Raw genomic sequence first — 17,934 nt, forward strand, 5'->3', positions numbered from 1 at the left:
ATGAGAACAAACGCGCACTCTCACTTCCGGAAGGGGACGCATGGTCTGTGTGCGCTCTAGCACCTGGCCAGGAACGGCCCGGACTCTCCATCGCTGCTCGAAGGCCCACGCCTGCTGTGTCGGTCCCCAAATGGCGGCTCCGGACCTACACCACAGCGAAGTGTGGTCACTCCCACGGTCCCTGGTTAACATAACGAGCGATCCGAGTAGTCTAGAGCTGGAGCGGCCTCCTCCCGGCTCGCCCTATAAAAAGGATGCCGCCTCCTCGGCGTTCGGATCAGCGATCTGTTGCCTGGCAACAGGCAGAGGGACGAGCGCGTCGTCACGGCGAGACTGCCGACGGGCAGCGCGCGTCGGAGGGCGGATACCTCATAATCGGCCCGCGGCCCCCCGCGCGTCAGACTCCACGGAGGTGTGGGAGCGATTGCGAGAGGAAGGATGGTGGAGGCTGAGGAGGCAAAACCCACGGCAGGGGTTGGAGAGGAGACGCAGCCGGAACAGGAGATGCAGCATCCATGCAAAAACAGGCCAGCATACCCACAGGGCTGGGCAGAGGCTCTGAGCAGGCAACAAACGCCAGCAGAAATGCCGACCCTCCCCCCCTTAATCCCAGTCTTAATCCCAGTCTTAATCCCAGTCCACGTGCACAGGAACACTCCCTGCCCTCACGGCATCCGGCTGGGGAGGCAGCTTCCTCGCAGATTACAGCAACGGCACCTCGGCGCCCGGAGGAGAGACCGAGAGGAGTCTGGCGGAGCAAAAGGCCTGGCGCGGAGCGAGCGGCAGCCGGCGGGAGGAGGCGTGGGCGGAGGCTGAAGGGTGGGAGGCGCGCCCCGGTCCTGCGGGCCGCGCTCTGCTCGGAGGAGCCGGAGAACAGGCCTGCACTGTAGCTTGCAGATCCCACAAATGTTCCACCTCGCAGCTCCGAGACGGACGAGAGAAGCAGATGAAACGCGGAGAACCAGGGAGAGGAAGAGAGAGAGAGAGAGAGAGAGAGACGTTGCTAGAAAAGGCAGCTAGCTGGCAGAGACGGAGGAAGAGAGGAGGAGGAAGAAGAGAAGAGGAGGGGCATAAGCAGGACTCTGGCAGGCTGAGTCGATGACAGGATACTGGACCTGACTGAGAGATGTGTACGTGCTAATGCTAAATGCTAACAGATTCTGTATGCTCACGAAGGATGCACAGACAGGGGGGCATGTGGGGAAGAGAGAGAGAGAGTGAGAGAGGAGAGGAGAGAGATGGAGAGAGAGGAGAGAGAGAGTGAGGAGAGAGAGGAGAGATAGAAGAGAGAGAGGAGGAGAGAGAGAGAGAGAGAGAGAGAGAGAGAGAAAAGGATTGCAAAAGAGAGGAAGGGGGGCATGTGGGTGCCTCGGGGGAGAATGCCGTAATGACTAGCCAATGAGAACGAGGCAGTGCAACCCCCTAGATCTCCCCTCCCTTCTCTCCGTCTCTCGGTTTCTCTCATTCTCACTTATGCAATCACTCGGTCATCCATGGCCTGGATACGTCTACAACATCATCTGCCGCCGTCCCAACACCAGTGAAGGGGAGAACGGACCTACGCACTTATTTTGTTTGGCTTTTTTCATGGATACAATTATTAACTAACAAAGGACCCAATATTGGGCCCAATATTTCACCCTTGTATAAATCTATCTCACACACACACACACACACACACACACACACACACACACACACACACACACACGCAAATCTGTATTGGCATCTAGAAAAAATTATGGGTATTTTAGAGGCCCAAGGCCTAAATACCATTGACAAGGTGACTGTACAGCCCATTGTGAGCAGGCTGGGATTGTTTTGACAGAAGGATGGCCACCTCCATAATGGGTGATGAGGGCACGTGATCTAGCAGGATGACTGTATGGCTAAACTGAACGCGCTATTGGCACAGAGAACACACGCAGTACTGTAACACAGAGGGTTCATACAACAGCAAACCGGCCAACTGAACCCAATGAAACTCCCCTCAGCCCCCACCCACCCATGCCCCTCCACCCATCCCCCGCACCTCCACCCCTTGTATTCTTATGTAACTGCAGCTTAAACAAGGTGAACATGTATTGTACACACGTACGAGTTTGCGTGGCGAAACCAAGTGAGCACATTAGATGTGAGGAGCTGATCCAGGCACAGGCGTGCAGGCGGTGTGAGACCAAGCTCCTGATTCAATTAAGGACCAAACAAGTCAACTATGAACAACATGAGGCTCTCATTTATTTCCCATTTGAAAGTAATTGAAGTCCAATTTGCAATGATGATAACTACTTTATTACTAGATTTGTGCTCGTCGGAAATAACAATTCTCATCCTGTAACTGGATTTAACCCCCCTGGCCTTTCTCAAGGACACCAGCTGTACAACGCCGGTCTACGGAGTGACCCTCACTACACGGCAATGGAGCTCCATCTGAAAGGGCAACCGTGGCGAGGTGTATGAGCTTTGCTGAACAAACAGTCCTGCCTGCTTGCTGGTGATGTCTCGATGTGATGTCATTAGTGAAGCCTCAGTTGTAAGGACCTTCCTGGGTTAATGAGCCCGGCCTGGGAGTCTGAAACCTCTGCTGTGTCCTTCCCGAGCACCAATAACAGCGAGACAAGACATGCCCTGACCTTTCAACTCCCAACACTGCTATCTGATTGCCTGTGAAGACGTTTGCCTGAAAAACCCCAGTGCAAATTGCGGGAAAATATAAAATAAAACAAAACAAACATTTTACAAGGCAGTCATAGAAGAGAAGTGTAAACAGAGACACCGACACCGCCATCCACAGACTGTGTACACAAACACTAAGCAACCACCATTGTTTACTATCAAATGGGAAGATGGTGCACCACGAACCCACTGACACGCTATAGTCCTTACTGCAGCATGCTGGTGTTCAGTGCTTCATTAGGGTTCAAAGGTTTTTCAGTGTGTTCAGGATGTAGCAACAAAGCAGATTTGGAACGCAACCCAATTCTGCAGATGTAAGGAATAAGGAATTAAGTTTGTCATTCTCATAATCTCTCACTTTAAAGCACTATTTATACAGAAATATTGAATCATTTGTGAAACAGCTGCATGGGGCATTAAAAAACCTGAATTCCTGCAGTTCAGCTCTGACCAGCAGGGGAGACAGAGGCTGCTGTATACCACTGTGTGTACCGATCAACAGAATGAAAATCAAGGACATGGTCTGCATGGCCATCTAGTCCTGTTTAAAGGAACATGGAAATCAAAGTCTGCACTTAGTTCACCATGTCCTGGGTGTCTTACTGCTCAACGGTTACGTCCAGCCACAGTCTAGCTCCACCAAGGTCATTTTTAATTCAAACCCAAGTTCTTCCTCGAGAACCAGCGGCATTTCTCTCTACCCTTGTCCAAACACTTCTACATTCTGTCGCTATAGAGGAAGGAACTGGTGTTTTACCTTCAGCAGAGCCAGAGCCACATTGAAGATAATGTTCAAGCCCTGCAGAAAGACAGAGAACAGAGAGATGATTCACAGCACACCCTTAACACAACATCAACAATCCCTCAGGTAGCAGGCAATCTTTCCAGTAATTACGTAGAGACTCTTATTATGCTTTTCCTACATGACTTTTAGTCTGCTTATTGCAAGGATACACTGAATGCTGCTGTAAAACTGCAATAAATGATTTTTTTTGCTATAATTCTTTTTACTGATATATAATAATAATAATAATATTTATTATTATATTATTAGTGTTATTTGACGTAGTGCTTGCAGTCACAAAAATATAGAAGGATAAAGGGTAATAGCTATAAAATAAATAAATACATTTAAAAAGGCAGATTATTAATGGGTTATTAATCTTGTTAATTCTTCTTCATGATCTCTGCAAAGGTCAAAGCCAAATAAGAGATATGCCGTGAAAAGCTTCAATCTGCAGAATGGAGCAGCTCTGAATTCCTGATGAATTTCCCAAAGAAATATGCAAATGAAGGTTAGAATGTAGAGGGAATTTGCATGTCCAGAAATAGCCCAGCGATACAATGAGGAAGAATGACAAGCTGAAAACACACACAAGCGTGCGTGCACTCTTGCACACACACACACCCACACCCCGATATATAGGTGCTCGCGCACACGCACTAATAGTGAGGTGGACGTGTGCACCCAGAGTGCAGGATGAACAGTGATGGACAGGAGTGGTTATGGTGGGTGGGCGTGGCAGCAGGTGCTATCACAGTGCGGACAGACATGCGGTGCTGAAGTCAAGCCCGCATGGAAACACCCGTCTCAAGCATCACCCAGATAACCCGTTCACATGGCAACACGGAGCTAAAAATATCCCCCTCACTCTATTAATAACACAGATGGGAGCCTCGGTCAAACCTCCTCTAGATGGCGCTGCAAGGCTGGGCAGGAAATGGCTAAAATCACAGAGTGTGTACTATAACTGGGGTATGCATGTGTGTGTGTGTGTGTGTGTGTGTGTGTGTGTGTGTGTGTGTGTGTGTGTGTGTGTGTTTGTGTGTGTGAGGGAGAGAGAGAGGGAGAGAGAGAGGGAGGGAGGAGGGGAGAGAGAGAGAGAGAGAGAGAGAGAGAGAGAGATTGTTCTGCAGGGAATGATTCAGTATTATGCATTAACCCTGATGCACTGTGTTTCCCAGTGCATGACTGAGTAAGGGTTGTCTTAAATGGTAATTACTATTAGACTAAGCCATATATGGTTAAAATGGCCCTATATGGAGATGGTTAGTCCTTCAACACCCATTTCTAGTTACAGAATTACATTTATCTTTCTGAATTTTACCATTTTATTTTAACAGAGGGAGTCTTTATCTAAAGTGAACAGTAACCTAAACTTAATCTAGAGTGGGGCTCTTAAACTAATGCACAATACAATTTCTTAATATCACTAGAGCAGTTTTAGGATTAAATTAAGATAAAAAAAATTAAAATAGGTACTATTAATGCAGAATGTGTAGCTTTAGGCTTAATATGAAGTGCGCAGGGGAAAGTGTGATCTGGGTGATCAGGGTCTCTGCAGGAGCTGAATGGACAGAGTACAGGAAGATGGTCAGAGAGCCAGAGACTGAGAGCCAAGTGTCAGGAAAGGAACACCAGACAATAAGGTGGAGAAATGGCTAGAGAGGAGAGAAAGAGAGGGAGGCATGGGGGGGGGGGGGAAGAGAGATAAAGGGGACGGGGTTGGCCATGGACAGATCTAACAGATTCTCATCACACAACTCATTGACTGAGACAGACTGAGGAAACTTTTAATTGTTTCGCCCCAGGCTACAACCACTCTGAATGGTTGAGGGAGGGAGGGAGGGAGGACGGGACGGACAGAGAGAGAGAGAGAGAGAGAGAGAGAGAGAGAGAGAGAGAGAGAGAGAGAGAGAGAGAGAGAGAGAGAGAGAGAGAGAGACAGACACATATTGGTGTGGGTAGCTACTTTCACAGGGCCAGATAAGGAACATTATGAAAGGTGGAGGTACTTCCTGTGATGGTCTTCAAACCAACACGGCCACCCTCTCTGAAGTTCTGCTTAGGCTCTTCCCTACAACTGCAGCTACGGCGTTTACTGTTGAATGTCTGTGCATTGTCGGAGTGGCAGGAAGTGACGTCAGGACCTCACAGAGCAGCAGGTCGGTGATGTGGAAGACCATGCAGAGGGGGAACTTGGCGGTGAAGAGCGTGAGGAACCACTGGGACGCGTACATGTGAGCCTCCAGGTTCAGGTCCTGAAAGTGGGCCCACAGCTCGGGTAGCTGCTCCTGCACACAGGGGGGGGAGGGAAGACAAACGTAGTCAGAATGAGACACAGTGCAGGCGGGTCAGTGCGGCCCAAGATGTGGAGCCCAATGCAGGTGGGGTGCAGAGAGAAGACCCTCCTGCCCTGACCACACCTGCCTCCTTTCAGCCTCTGTTTTTGACACTATGAATGAAATCGTTTACGTGCCAGTGTGGTTGTTACATCAGACGTCGTTCTTTTCCTATTTTTCTGTTGTTGGCAGTGTGTTACGATATAATGAAGAAAAACGAAGGAAGTATAAGAATGACACTCAATCTGAGGAACGGGGGGGTTGAGGTAACGTGAAAGAGACAACACACCCCTGACACTTTATAAGGCTTTCTAAAGCATGCAGTGCAAAGAAGAGGAAGAGACAGTGGGGATTTCCTAACAAAGAGGATGTTGCTATACAGTATGGCTTTTGACACCTGCATGTGTGTGTGTGTGTGTGTGTGTGTGTGTGTGTGTGTGTGTTTCTCTGGATCAATGAATTTAAAAGCTTTTACACTTTGTTCCTAATCACATTTCAGCCCAAAATTAAAACCTGTTTTGTAATTAGAGTCTGTCTAATGTTGGAGGACACTTGAGCTCCGTCACAGTTCTGTTTCAAAGACCAGGTGGTGTCGAGCACCTCCAAACACCAAAGCTCGCAATCAATCCAGGCTTCTCCCATGGACTCGTGACGGGCAAATGTCTAAACCAAAGCGTGCAAGTCCCACATCTACTGCAACACTACCCACGTTCGTCTACGCTGTGATTACGGTCCTGTGTGTTCGCCTGACCTATTAAAACAACCGCAAATGACATGTGCAATATCTGAGAGGGTTCTTATGCGTGTACACATCCATCAACAGCAGAACCACAAAGGGGAGTGTTGTGAAAATGGTCACCCCACGACACACTGAGCCGATCTACTGCACAACTGGGTCGTCCCTGGAGGGGGAGTGGACGTGAATCCTGACCTGTATCAGGCGCTCCAACTGGTAGAACTTGCAGTGCAGATCCTCAAAGTTGTTCTTGTACAGTTCCCTGAGTCCGTAATCATACATAATCTTCACCAGCACACAGAAGGCCTGCTCCTCGGGCATCTACAAACACACAGCAAATGTTTATTTGTTTTTACACAAAGAATCAATTTCTCTGGAGAGGAGGAAACCCACAAATCCAGGCCCCATGAACACACGTGCTTTATATGAGAACATTTTTTTTTAAATCAGTGAACCGTTCTCTACAGCTAAGCCTTATAAAGCAGAGGTGAGTTTCTCCAAACATATTTGTTACTGGAAGTGGAAGTTAAGGTTGTTTTGAGAGAGACAGAATAAAAATAAAAGCATCTATACGAGGAGTTAGACAAGAAGTTAGGTGAGAGGGAACGAGAATGAGAGGAGTGAAAGAAAGTGAGTGAATATATATATATATATATATATATATATATATATATATATATATATATAATATATATATATATATATATATGGGAGAGAAAAGTGAAAAACCAACAGTGAAACAGTAAGTGAAATTTAGAGAGAAAGAAAGAACAATGAAATGAGAGAGAGAGAGAGAGAGAGAGAGATGGAGAGACTGAATAACCTGATGAATGTTTCAGTAAAATTAAACAGGATAAGAGAGATAGAGAGGAGGGGGGTGTTACATATAGGGCTTCTGGTGAACACGAGGAGGGAGAATTTCAGATTGTAAGTGAGGCTGTAGTCAGAGCTCAGGGTGGACATGAAAGGAAACAAAAGCACAAGCGCATCACACAGCAGCTGACTGGGCACATAATATGAAGAGGGAGTGGTTTCCTGCTGGACCAATGAAAAGCTTCCGTCTGTCTGCCTCAGGCAGTAGGGGTTTTGTGCGCGTATGTGTGTGTGTGTTCGCGTATATGCACCAAGTGATGTCAGTAACGCGTTACTTAGTAACGCATTACTCCAATCTTACCACTTTTTTCAGTAAAAAGTAATATAACGCGTTACTATTTCCAGTCCAGTAATCAGATTAAAGTTACTTTTCCAAGTAACTGTGCGTTACTATTTTAATTTTCCTTAGTAAAAATGTATATTTTTGCTTTCTTCTTGGCTCAGTTATACTTTTGCGTCTGACCGTAGCGCTAGACTCCGCACGAACCTGTGAGAGCGTGAGCGTGTTTCTCACGTCATTCTGTGCAGTGTTGTCCGTTAACGATATGTGGTAGTTTAAATAAACACCCCTCAAAAACAGGGGAATGAATATTTACCTGATGAATTTTAATGTTGCTTTGTGTTCCAGGTTTGAAAAGTGCTGGAATTTTTTGAGTAACGTAGCCTACTTAAAATGCTTGAAATTGTAATGGTATTTTGTTTCACAACAAATAGCTGTCTGACTGTATAGTTCGCTTGTATTACATTTACAAATATATTTACAAATAATACCGTGCAGCAACACAAACGTAATGTCAGGAGATATATTATTCAAATGTCAGGAAGTACATTGTTACTGTTAAAAATGCACTTCCAATAAAGTGAGTATTGGAAAAATTAATTTTGCTGCTGAATGTAACTACTAAGTAACTTGTAATCTAACGTAGTTACTTTAAAATCAAGTAATATGTAACATAACTAAGTTACTTTTAAAAGGAGTAATCAGCAATCGGATTACTTTTTCAAGGTAACTAAGCCATCACTGCATGCACCTATGAACATCCACAGCCGGCCCTGACCAATGTGGTGCCCTAGGCGAGATTTTGGTTGGTGCCCCCTGCATCATCAATCATTGGGTTGATTGTATCACTATTAAAGAAACAAATAAAAAGCAAATGACTTAAATATTACCAACAAGCAATAAATATAAATAAATTTAAAAAATATTTTTAAACTATTTTACATAACATAGTGCAGAGAACAAATTTTAAATATTAATAATAAATAAAAAAAATATTAAAAAAAACAACTACCACCACCTGTGCAAATCAGGGCAATTTGCCTACTGCAACATTATTATTTCAATCTGCAATGAACAGAGGAGCATATGTGTGTTTTAATATATATTTATTTTAAAACTTGCTGAGCTAAGCTAATAATAGCACCTACTAGGAATGGGCAGTATGATGACAGTATTGTAAAATTGTGGCAGTATATTAACCACGTGACGTGACGTGAATTTGAAAGCCAATTTATAGGAAAAATACAAATTATTGGTGAAGCGTTATTAACATATATTACATATAATAGATAAAGCATCCTTTTTAAGATCAATTAACCTTCAGAGAAGGCGTTGAAGTCCCTGACGGTTCGCCACTGTTATAGTGTTAATTCACCACATATTACCATTATATTACCTGTTTTTTTTGTCGCATTTCTTCCTGCACTTTTCTCATTGTTCTACCCTGGGCACCAGAGGACTTCTGCCTTTTTGACGTCTTTACGGGGAGATGTCACTCACGCTGTGGTGTCTTTTTCCCCACAGAGAAACACTAACGAGGTGCGCAGAGCGCGCGGGGGAGGGCGGGTTGGCACGCGGGTGATAGGTGGTGTGTGTTGTTATTATAATAATGATTAATTTGACTAATATTATTAAACAATGAAATTATGACACGCATGCACGCGAGCGCCCCCCTGGACAGACGGCGCCCCTAGCATTTGCCTATATTGCCTAATGGAAGGGCCAGCCCTGTGTACATGTGTGTGAGGGAAAGAGGAAAACATGGGTATTAAATCACAGAGACGCATATCCAGTTCTGAATGGGCTCTTGCTGGTAGACGGTCTTGGCCATTAATATCCCTGCCACCTCCCGGGCTTCCCAGGTCAGGCCAGGCTCTCTCCGAGCCATGGTGCATAACACACAGCTGCACACAAATGCCCACGCACACCGCACTGTGCCACCCAGCAGGCTTCCCTGCCTGAACACTTAAGCATTCGCTATTAACATTTGTGCATGAAAGTTTCTCATTGTTCTGCGTTAACGGAGGTTAACGTCTAGGTGTGAATACCATAGAGCTTGTGGCGATCAATTATGATTTTTACAGGGAAGCCATATTCTAGACAATTTTCCTCAGTAATATAGACATGATCTAAAAAACAAATTTTACCTGTATAATGAACAATGAGGTCTGGTTGGCAGGAGACGATCGTTAAGCGATTCTGGAAAAATGCTAATTACCATCTTTCACCACAAAATATTGAAATAAACTCAGTTTTACAACGTGGATTTGTGTCCATGCACTAGATTAACAGAATCATAGTTTACAGAGCAGATGCACGGATCAAATTGATGCATCGTTACACCTCTAGAGTAAGAAGATTACTCACATGCAACAGTAAGACGGCAGCCAGGAAGGACTGGCCCTGGCAGTAGCCGATCTCCTCGTCGTAGACGGAATACGCCTGCAGAAAACCTCTCATCACTTCATCTCGAATCACACAGACAGCTTTGTGACGGGCCATGATTATGACATATTCTACTTGTGTCAGCCACTTTAAGTGAGTGCAGATATTTGAAACACACAACCCCCCCCCTGCACTGCCTGAGCACAGGAGGGGTCCTCGGGGTGCAATTCAGGGATCATTTCATCTGACAATGCCAATCAGGTGATGGAGAGCTTTTTCAACTCCTTATATGAGCAGGGGCCTCTCAACACCCCCCTTCCCCCCCCGAAACGTGCCACCCAGCTGGGGGTGTTGCAATGGGGGTGGTGGGTGAGGTGCCCCCAAACAGCACAGCTCACCTTGCAGATCTTGTAGAGGGAGTCTTGGCCGTCACCGTGCGAGTCCCTGAAGTAGTCATGAGCAGGAAAGGTGCGGTGTATGTCTCTGGTGATGACGCTCTCCTGAGCAGACTCCTGCACAACACAAGGTCAAAGAGGTCACACACACACACACACCCATACACCAGCTAATGTGACTTGTATGTCACTGAAACATGTTTACAATCAAAACAGTTCAGCAAAAATGAAAAAGGGTTATCCATATTATTATTAACTGTCATAGGTGCACAATAATATCTGGTCAGTGTTTTAATTAGCACAGCTAATGGTGTTTCTCCTTACTCCATATGATGGGTGCCTGTCCACCATGGAGAAGGAAGGTTCTTAATTAAAAACCCTACAGGGAATGATGGAGGGAATACTGATCATAATTGATGAACAGATCTTTGTTGGCACAAGAGCACAGCAGTGAGCTGACCAAACGGAAGCTGTGTGGAGTGGCGTAAACAACAAAAAAACATTTATTTATTTGTCTATTCTCGAAGTGTTCCAGTCTCCAATTGATGAATCAGTTAAAACTTGTGCCTGTATTAATTTTAATCATATTTCAGTGTTCCACACCATCCATTTCAACACATCCAACAATTCACACGTTTCTAATGGAAAAGCAGAGGTCCATCTGAGCAACACAATCGTGCTGAAAACACACACTCGACACTTTCATTCTCAACAGGCCTTGATACTTAAATGACATGCTGACCTTGGCAGGGCGGCCGTAACACAATCGGACTAAACGCACATCACTGTGGAGGCGGCCAACCATTTTCCACTTTCTTTACCATCAAAAAGCATTCGAATAACACGACGGTGAACGTGAAGATAGTTTTGGAGCACAGCTGTTCTGGGATCAGTTTGAAGTGAACTCGTTGAGAGGGTGCGATCCGTCCCAACACGGCTCCCAGACGAGGGCGGGCCAGAATGTGTTCTGCAAGACAGAGACTGGAGGGTCGCAGATAAAGTGCCTTCAGCGCTGATGGATGAGCTGCTCTCTCGTGTGCGCGCACACCCACAAGCACAAACGCACTCATTCACCCCACACACACACACACACACGCAGCCACTGACTGTGACAGACTGAACTGGAAGCGAAGCCTTGAAATAAATGCTATTCAAATGCTTTGCTACACAGTCAACAAGAAAGGTGCGAGAACTGAGCATATTCTGTGCAGGGCCGTCTATTCTAAGCCAGACTCATACCCATGCAAGTTCACTGCCTCTTATTAAGACAGAACACAGCTCTGAACATACACAGCACAAAACCATCTTCTTTAATAAGCCTCGGTAATCACAGTTCTCCTCAGAACCTTTGATCATCTACGCGTGTTCAGGTGCGTAGTCTTTGAGCTGAGCCATCACAAGGTCCATGCTCATTCCCTCCCAACAACTAGACCACCACGGAAGTCAAAATGGTTACTTTGTATACTCAACCAACAAGGACCAAAACATAGTTTGCAATAGTAGTATTGCAAATACCGGAACACTTCAATACTCAAATGCTTGATTTTACATTCAGTGTGTTCCTTCACAGCACACAGTCCTGATAAAGCAGCACACAGTCCTGAGAGCAGCCCATGGAATCTCTCCAAGCTCTTAGGACAGAGAGAGAGAATAGGACCATAGTAGAGAACCATAGCAAAGCCAACCGTTTGGAGTAAAATGCTGAAACAAGCTGTGAACAAAACCCACAACACAACCATCATCAGAAGAGCCATTCAGCATTAGAGAGCAGGGCCAGTATCCTCGGCTTCTGTAATTACACATTCAACACCATCAGAAACAAACCTGGTCAGCTAACCATGCATTAAAAAAGTGACATTACAAGGGCTGTGGGGTAGTTATGGTCAAGGGAGTCACAGAGACAAGTCCCAATATTTTAGCATTAGAATATTTTAGCTAAACATTTTTCATCCTTCCAGAATTCGTCATTCCTGCATCCTCGCCACCAATCGGAGCTGACCACCACAGACCGCAGCGTGGGGGGGTATTAGGAAAAGGACGCCGGTTGTCCTCAGGTGTCATATTTAATCTCATATAGCACAACTCCAGACCATCAGGCTGCTTGGCCCTAGTGACTCTCATCACCATGGATTAGGTGTAAGAGGATAGCCAGGGAGAACAACTCGGAGGGCATTATTATAGAAAAGAGGATTATGCTCTTCCACAGAGCAGAGAAGCAAGGCAGTGGCCACAAACTGCAGCGTGTAGGACCCAAAAAATCCAGATCAATTACTCGAGGTATGAATGATCTGCTTTCAACATCCCAAACTCAAGCTGAAGCATTTTATTGGAAGTCCCAAAACTGGACTCGAAACAAAACGACTCTGGACAACTCTGGCACCTGTTCTGATACACATTGCTGTTAGCAATTAGCCGCGTCAAACAGGTGGTGTCATTCAACACCAGGCGCAGGCAGCCGGCGTCTCTGTGACAGCGCGCCATCGACGGTTTGAGTTGATTACCTGTGTGTGTGTGTGTGTGTGTGTGTGTGTGTGTGTGTGTGTGTGTCATTGCAAATCCAAAGCGTCATTAGTCAGGTGCCTCCGGAGAGGGAGGGATCGGCCCGATTTCTCCTCTGACCTGTATCGCGTCACTTAAAGTCCTTGAGTTTCATTAATTACCCTCATCAAAGCTCTACCAGCTGAACAAGAGGGCGGGGACGGGACTCGGGAGAAATCACACACGAGCGAATGATTTATTGGTTGCCGATGACCCTACTGAAAACAAAAAAGTAACATAGCATCAGAAATGTGACGCATCATGTTGAATGCTAAAAATTAGAGAGCTAAACAGAGTAAGTGTACTGCTCCATTATGTACCTAACGCGCGTACTGCACAATGTGTGCAGAGCCTCGCTCAGGACTTACAGGCTTAAAACTCACTGAAGAAACCAAGCAAATTCAGCTATGCCCATCACATTTTGTTGTAAATTGTAAAGCAAGTTGTTGGAATCGTCTTGTCAACGTTTCTAGTAGGCTCCCATGTCAAATGCACAAGAATGCTGCAAACGTAGACATTTTTGTGAATGTTGTTTTTCTTTTCTTCTTCTCGTCCAGTTCCCGTTTGCAACCGGGTGGAGCCCAGACCCAGCACGGACCCGAGATCAGGTGATCAGGTTAGGAGACTCCGGACAAAGAATCTACTTTGTGAGAACTAAGAGGCTGCACTAAAGTTTTACTGGACTGTTACACCACTCTTTATTGTGTCAGTAGACATTTTGTTGTTGGATTGAACAACACAAGGGATGTGTAAGTAATCTGGGAATTATAGAGCTTTCTCATGAAGGTCATTATATTATATGTGACCACGATGACCTAGTTTTGTTTTTGCAGAGTTCACAAAATGAACTCCACTAGAAGTATTAATCAAGCCTGCACATGTATGTGTACGCACACATTTTTCCTCCCTATTATCTATCCCTCAATAGCGCACTATAAATAACCACGTACTGAATCAGCCGTGCTATTACACAAGTGACGACCACATTACACCTCTGCAGTAAAGCCCTTCTTAAACCTCTCCGGCCAAGGAAGCCTGTGGCGGCCTGGGGTGTGCAGTGCGGCTGCTGGGGCGCGAGGCTCGTGGTCTGCCCTGTGTGCACGATGTTCACAGACACACCATTAGTCAGCAGAGGAGCGCGTGGGGAAGGGGTAGGTGAACTGTTTAGGAGGAGCGGGAGGGAAGTGCTGATGAAACACAGCAGGAGCCCTGCAGATACCCCTCCACACACACACACACACACACACACACACACACACACAGAGAGAGAGAGAGAGAGAGAGAGGATGGATATGATGGTGCTGCTTCTGGTTTAGCCACTGTAATTCTGTCACAGTGGGAGCGCAGGAAATGTTACTTTGAGAGCTGCAATCATTCTGATTTAAGGTACAGAAGAAAGCAGCAACCACAGAGGCGTAGAAGCCCGTGCATCACATGGCTGTTGTCTGTTTGCTCTTTCCATTGTAATGTTGCACTGATCTGGCTGATTCTAAACGCAACAAAGTGCTCATGCAGCAATTCTGACGCAGTGTGGGGTTGATCGTACGATGCTGTGCTGATTGAGGGCTCACCGGATTGTTTTTGTTTCTGTTCTTTACCAACACCCCCCCATAACCTCAGCAAACATGAAAAAGAAATGCTACCGCCCCATAAATGCTGGGTTACTGATAAATAGCATTCAGAAATAAACTCAGCAGACAGCGCGAGGCAACCCCAACCCAAACGAAGGGGGTCGCCTCTCAGAACCAGAACTGATATGATAAAGAAGCACTTTCATTAATCGTTTCACAGGCGTAATTGTAAGTGAGCAGGAGCAGGTCTGGGGGGATGTTTGTAGGACGAGTGTGATGGAGTGGCTGCCGTGGACCGACTGGAAGGAAGCGTGTCTGCTTGAGCGTCCAGCGCTTCCAGAGAAGGAGAAACTCCACGTCCTTCAGGCTCACTGATCTGAGGTCGTCTCACCTACACGAGCGCTCCACGCCAAGATGAGACACGGCGGAGCAGAACGGGGTGAGCGGAAACGCCTCCGCCGCTCAGAGCCTCGCCGGACGCAGACCACATCAACCCCCGTTCTGTCCGCAAGGTACAAGAACGCCTCAAACCTTGCGACTCTGGTAGGGACGTGTGCTGAGGAGCCACACTCCCACAGTTTGGACAGAGTGCAGGTCTGGGTCTGCTCTCAGGAGGCAAATTAATAAAATAATTACAACACAGAAAACATAAATCACCTCTGCTCACCCAGAAGGAGAGCCTGCGCTGGTCTCAATCACAACAGAAGGGCGGCGCTATGGAGCCAGACGGGGCATCTGAGGCAGGGGCAGGAGACCAGAGCAGAGTCTCTGACAGGAACAGAGAGGAGCCTCTCGGAAGAGCCAGCAGTGTTAGCGCCAGGCGGATCGGGGAGGTGAGAGGGTGAGAGTGTTGAGACGCAGTGAGGGAGACTGATGAATTGGCTGCAGGTCTGCCAGAAGATTCTGTGGCAAGGACACTAATCGGGGGGGGGTGTTACACGAGTCACCTGACCTGAATGCTGCTCTCGACTCTCCCAGTGGACACTAAGCAAGCAGCAGGTGCCATCTGCAGCAGGTCCGAGAGCAGTGTGGCTGTCGTAAGATAAGCTAAGGGATGACTTATATTACTGCTCTGACATCATGTTCACACACACACACACACACACACACACACACACACACACACACACACACACACACACACACACACACACACACACACACACACGACACACAGAGACAGAGAGAGAGAGAGAGAGAGAGAGAGAGAGAGAGAGAGAGATAAAAATAGTATGATGCAATGCCAAGAGCCAAAGGCCAAAGTATCCGTTGTAGTATTCATTGTAGAACATTTTCATTATTAATTAAAAGCCAAAAATGTGCTTTTATTTGTGTTGTTTATCTGCATTGTAGTCAGTATTATTGTGTTCCAACTCTAAAGTATATTTCAGGTGCAAAGGTCGGATGATTTTAAACAGGCAAGTACATCAGTTCACTTCAACTGTTCAGGCAAACCAAAGCTGTGACAACATGCAGCACACCAGGTCACATGGCATAAGATGGGCATCTAGAACACAGGCGGGTTCTAGAACACAGGTGGGTTCTAGAACACAGATTCTAGAGTCCCAGCAGACAGCGACCGCCAAGAAATCCAACTGTATTCGCAAAACTCCGTGCTGAAATACCAGGGACCAAAACACTCCTTTCATCTCAAATGAAAATGTCTCATTCCCATAAAAGGGTCTCCCGTTTAACATTGTCAGCTTGAAAAGACCTTCCAAACCCCAGCCAACAAAACACGCACAAAGGCTTTCCATCAAAATATCCAAAGTGACGTAATGAACCACAGACACTTTGAATGAGCAGCCAAATGTAATTTTACATCTGCTGCCAGCATAGCAACGCTATATTTATATCACTTCATGGAGACGGCACAGGGGTCCCAGTGAGCACATATAACATCTGATAACGTCTAGGACGCAGCTTACATTGTGAAGTTACAGCAGAAATGAAAGTGTAAGATGGAGAGAGAGAGAGAGAGAGACAGAGAAAAAAAAGAGAGAGAGAGAGTAGGTGACCGAGAGGAAGGACAGCCACCTTAGCCTGATTGTTTGGGCCAGTTCTGGTGAGGAGCAGGAAAACAGAAGGAGAGAAGGAGAGGAGAGACGGAGGTGGAGAAGACTGAAGCTGCCCGGGCCTTGCCGGCACGCGCACACATTAATCTTGTTCATGCATAATTCAAGCCGGTGCTGCGTGTGATCAGGCTGACGGCTTGTTATTAGCTGTGTCACCGGGAGAAAACACACCCCGAATCGACAGACCACACACACACACACACCCAACCCACCACACAGACCACAACAGCTTTAAATAGTGATACAGGTCTGCAGGAAAAAGGCCAGACAGCTTAATCCGGAGATGTGCGGCATGTGAGAGCGCTCAAGGGACCGCACCGGGACCGCACCGGAACCGCACCGGGACCAGCCGTTCCCACACCACTCGGGAACACCACCCCCGGTGAAAGATGTTGGTTAACGTTGCACAACATTATTCAGATTCCCTTTCACTTGATAGCATGTCATAGGCTGACAGTCATGTATTTGAGTTCTTTGCCATCGGAGCAGTAGCTGTTCGGCGCACATGCAAATCAGACTCTTAGTCACCATGGTTTCAAGATCTGGAACCAGGCAGTCAAAATAAAAAAAGCATGCTTTCATTCACAAATCGCTTTGCACATTCAGCTGACACTAAACGCAGCCTTAACGATGTAGGCCTACACAATTGCACATGTTTAAGAAGCAAAGAGACATGGGTAAGAAGTTCCACTTAGACATACGGAAGAAGTCAGCCGTGTTCAGCAGTATGGCATGGCACAATTTCAGCCTGCATCTTTGGCCTGACGATCAGAACCCTCGATGGTTTGTTTGATGTTAGCCAGGGAGACCCGATTTCCCTGTCTGAAGCACTCGCGCTCATTTTTCTTCGTTCACGTAGTGGCAAGCATGCAAAACTGCCCATAAATACATGATGAGACGTGAACATTTGACTGTGGCGGGCCATCAATATACTTGCCAAAGCGTCAACAAACAAATCTTATTACTTCAGCCTTCATCATCATCGCCAGTGTCATCATCACCGTTCGCCCATGCTGCGATCAGAGATTCATCCGCGGTGGAGATGAGGTCCCCCGTGTTAATTATAAACCAGGGGGCCTGCAGGCGCCACTGGCCGCTCCACGGTGTTGAAGAGGTCTCCCAAGTCCCTCAGCAGATGCTGTCCTGGACCCACTGGAAACTCATCTGTCAGCGAGCCATCCTGGGCACCTCGACAGCCGCACCGCACCGCATGTTAATTTGCCTAGGGCTGACGGCGGTTCTAAGGTGTGTGTGTGTGTGTGTGTCTTGGGAGGGCTGTAGG

The 17,934-nt window shown here is 46.6% G+C and overlaps 1 protein-coding gene across 1 annotated transcript in view; it reads right to left on the reverse strand.

Annotated features, from left to right (window-relative positions):
* Positions 1–17,934, reverse strand: part of rabgap1l (RAB GTPase activating protein 1-like) — a 79,651-nt gene that overhangs the window by 18,778 nt on the left and 42,939 nt on the right. Inside the window, 5 exon segments of the mRNA XM_077024604.1 lie at positions 3,434–3,475; positions 5,608–5,751; positions 6,731–6,856; positions 10,056–10,130; positions 10,472–10,585. Of these exon segments, the coding sequence (XP_076880719.1) occupies positions 3,434–3,475; positions 5,608–5,751; positions 6,731–6,856; positions 10,056–10,130; positions 10,472–10,585 (501 nt within the window).

This window comes from Brachyhypopomus gauderio, chromosome 12 (genome assembly GCF_052324685.1).
Source record: "Brachyhypopomus gauderio isolate BG-103 chromosome 12, BGAUD_0.2, whole genome shotgun sequence".
In the NCBI taxonomy this organism is placed as follows: Eukaryota; Metazoa; Chordata; class Actinopteri; order Gymnotiformes; family Hypopomidae; genus Brachyhypopomus; species Brachyhypopomus gauderio.